We start from the raw sequence: 2315 nt of genomic DNA on the forward strand, positions 1-2315 counted from the left end.
CCATTTGGCTCATAGGGTGGGAGAGGCAGGGTGTCTGCACCCATAACCCCGCTTGCAGGGTGGGTGTGCTCCTTGCCCTCCCTTCCTGCAGCACCCTAGGGTGCTGACCCGAGAACCTCCTCATCAGGGTGGGTTATCCCATAAAAGGGTGAGCTGATCTCCGGAGTAGGGTGGTTATTTCCCCTTCTTCCCAGGGACACAAATCGGCCTTTGTGCCCCCACAGCACCTTCACGCTTCCCACTCCTGGGAGGAGTCTGCGCTTAGCAGGGTCGGGCATGGGTGAGGGCAGTGTGCCTGATCCCGATCCCAATCCCGTGCTGTTTTCCAGGACTTCGGCAGCCTGTCCAACCTGCAGGTGACGCAGCCCACGGTGGGAATGAACTTCAAAACGCCCCGAGGAGCGCTCTGAGTCAGTCGCTGTATCTCACTTTTCCAATAAACGTGGGGAAACCATCTCAGCCTGCCTGGTCTTTGGAAGCCTGCGTCCCCAGGGATGAGGAGGGGGGGCTGGTTCCTCAGGGTGCTGCGTCCCAAACAGAGGTGGCCGAGGCTTCGGAGAGCAAGGAGGACTGGACGCCTTCACGTTTGCAGGCATCTTTTTGGGTTCTTTCCTGGCTGTTGGGGTGTGAGGTGCAAAACTGTTATTTTAAGGGATTTTTTTGCTCTCAGGATGGTGGGAGAGGACAATTGTGGCGGCTCCTCGGAGCTTCCCAGGTTTGCCTGTGCCTCCTCCGAGTGGGTAACTCTGGGGGGTCACGCTGTGCCAGAATAAAAATTGCTTTTTCTACCTGTTGGTCACTTTTAAGCGTTTAAATGAAAGGAAGGAGTCTTGACGCTGGTTTTTGTAGGAGGGGGGTGAACTGGGCTGCCTGGGGGTGGAAGCTCCCCTGTGGAGATGGGCACCGACAGGCCTTGGCTGTTGGCATCATCCAGCACCACAGCCTGCGGGCAGGGCACCCTTGGGAAGGGTGGGCAGCGCCCCACCGGCACCCTGGCTGGGTGAGGGTCCCTAGGGTGACCCCTGGCACCCTGTGCTGCGGGGTGACTCCCTGCGAGGAGACCTCGTCGTGGCCCTCCAAGGAAAAACACTCTTTGCAGCCCCATTGTGAAATCTCAAGGTACATACGAAAAAAAAGACGTTAGGATTTGTGGTTTGGGAAGAAACATCTGTGTTTAAATTTGCTGTGAAATCTGGTTTTAATCTGTAAAGAAGAAAAGAGCAAACGTATTTAAATATGCTTTGGACGTGCTGAGCCGCAGTCGGATAAGCCAAGCAGGGATGATTTCTAAATCCGCTGCTTACCACAGCGGTTTAACTCGGAATTCGCAGCTCGATAGCACCAATCTCGTTATTATTTAACAAAAACATGGGGAAATGCAGGCTGACGGTTCAAATATCCATCGATCTGCGAGCAGGGAGGCATCCCGCCCTCCGACTCCGGGATTGAGTTTCCAAACAGCCGATAGCTCTGGCAGCTCTCACGAAAGGTTTTGATGCAAACTTACAATTTTCTCTTGGTTTTCCTCTTCACGGCAGAGTAAATGTTAATTTCGCTCTGAATCCAATACACCGCGTAGCCCGAGGTGCCGGGAATGAAATCACGGAGCTCTCCGTCGTATTTCTTCATGTCGCGAGCCGAGGTGTAGCCTGTGGAGGCAAGTGTGGGTCTCACCGAGGTGAGGGGAGCTGCCCCATTCTCCCAGGGCGATGGGAAATGCAAAGCCTGGAGGGGAAGGGGGTGGCTCCAGGCGCTCAGCACGCTCAGCATTTCCGCTGCTGGAAGTACCAGGAGGAAGCGAGGAGCACCCGGCAGGTCCCTGCTTCATCCACAGTCGTTTTCAGGCATATTTTCTACTTAAAATACCTACCGATGCTGAACATTACCTGTCACCATGTTGTTCACTGGGTATTCCTGGAGAGCGCGGAATGGAAATTCCCCCTGGGTGGGTGCTCTGGAGCCTGTTTCTTCTTCACTGCTGTTACCAGGGGGGGGAAAACCTGTTAGTTCCTATGCACTGGGGTTCTCCTGAAATCAGGGGGGTGACATGTCCAAATCCTACCACCGAGGGCAGGAAAATACCTTTCGGCTAAGTCCAGCACATCCACCTCCGCTTCTTCCTCACAGCCTTTTCTCACCACCTCCTCTTCATCCGTCAGATTTTCAGTGCGCTGTGTCGGTGGGGTTGAGTTAGGATTGTGCTCTGGCTCTCCCCAAAACAGCGGAGAGGGTTGTGCTCTGGCTCTCCCCAAAACAGCAGAGAGGGTTGTGCTCTGGCTCTCCCCAAAACAGCAGAGAGGGGTGGGCTCTGGCTC

General features: G+C 54.9%; 2 protein-coding genes across 2 annotated transcripts in view; one reads left to right on the forward strand and one right to left on the reverse strand.

Annotated features, from left to right (window-relative positions):
* The window catches only part of RPS17 (ribosomal protein S17), a 2212-nt gene extending 1758 nt beyond the window's left edge, over positions 1–454 (forward strand). The window contains exon 3 of the mRNA XM_010148224.1: positions 330–454. Coding sequence (XP_010146526.1) covers positions 330–410 — 81 coding nt within the window. The 3' untranslated portion in view covers positions 411–454. The remainder of the gene's footprint in view (positions 1–329) is intronic.
* A 1049-nt stretch (positions 455–1503) lies between these two features.
* Positions 1504–2315, reverse strand: part of LOC104507063 (chromosome unknown open reading frame, human C15orf43) — a gene marked incomplete at its 5' end in the record, with an annotated part of 3395 nt that continues 2583 nt past the window's right edge. The window contains 3 exons of the mRNA XM_010148225.1: positions 1504–1649; positions 1887–1975; positions 2083–2171. Coding sequence (XP_010146527.1) covers positions 1504–1649; positions 1887–1975; positions 2083–2171 — 324 coding nt within the window. The remainder of the gene's footprint in view (positions 1650–1886; positions 1976–2082; positions 2172–2315) is intronic.

This window comes from Eurypyga helias, unplaced genomic scaffold (assembly GCF_000690775.1).
Source record: "Eurypyga helias isolate BGI_N326 unplaced genomic scaffold, ASM69077v1 scaffold26993, whole genome shotgun sequence".
In the NCBI taxonomy this organism is placed as follows: Eukaryota; Metazoa; Chordata; class Aves; order Eurypygiformes; family Eurypygidae; genus Eurypyga; species Eurypyga helias.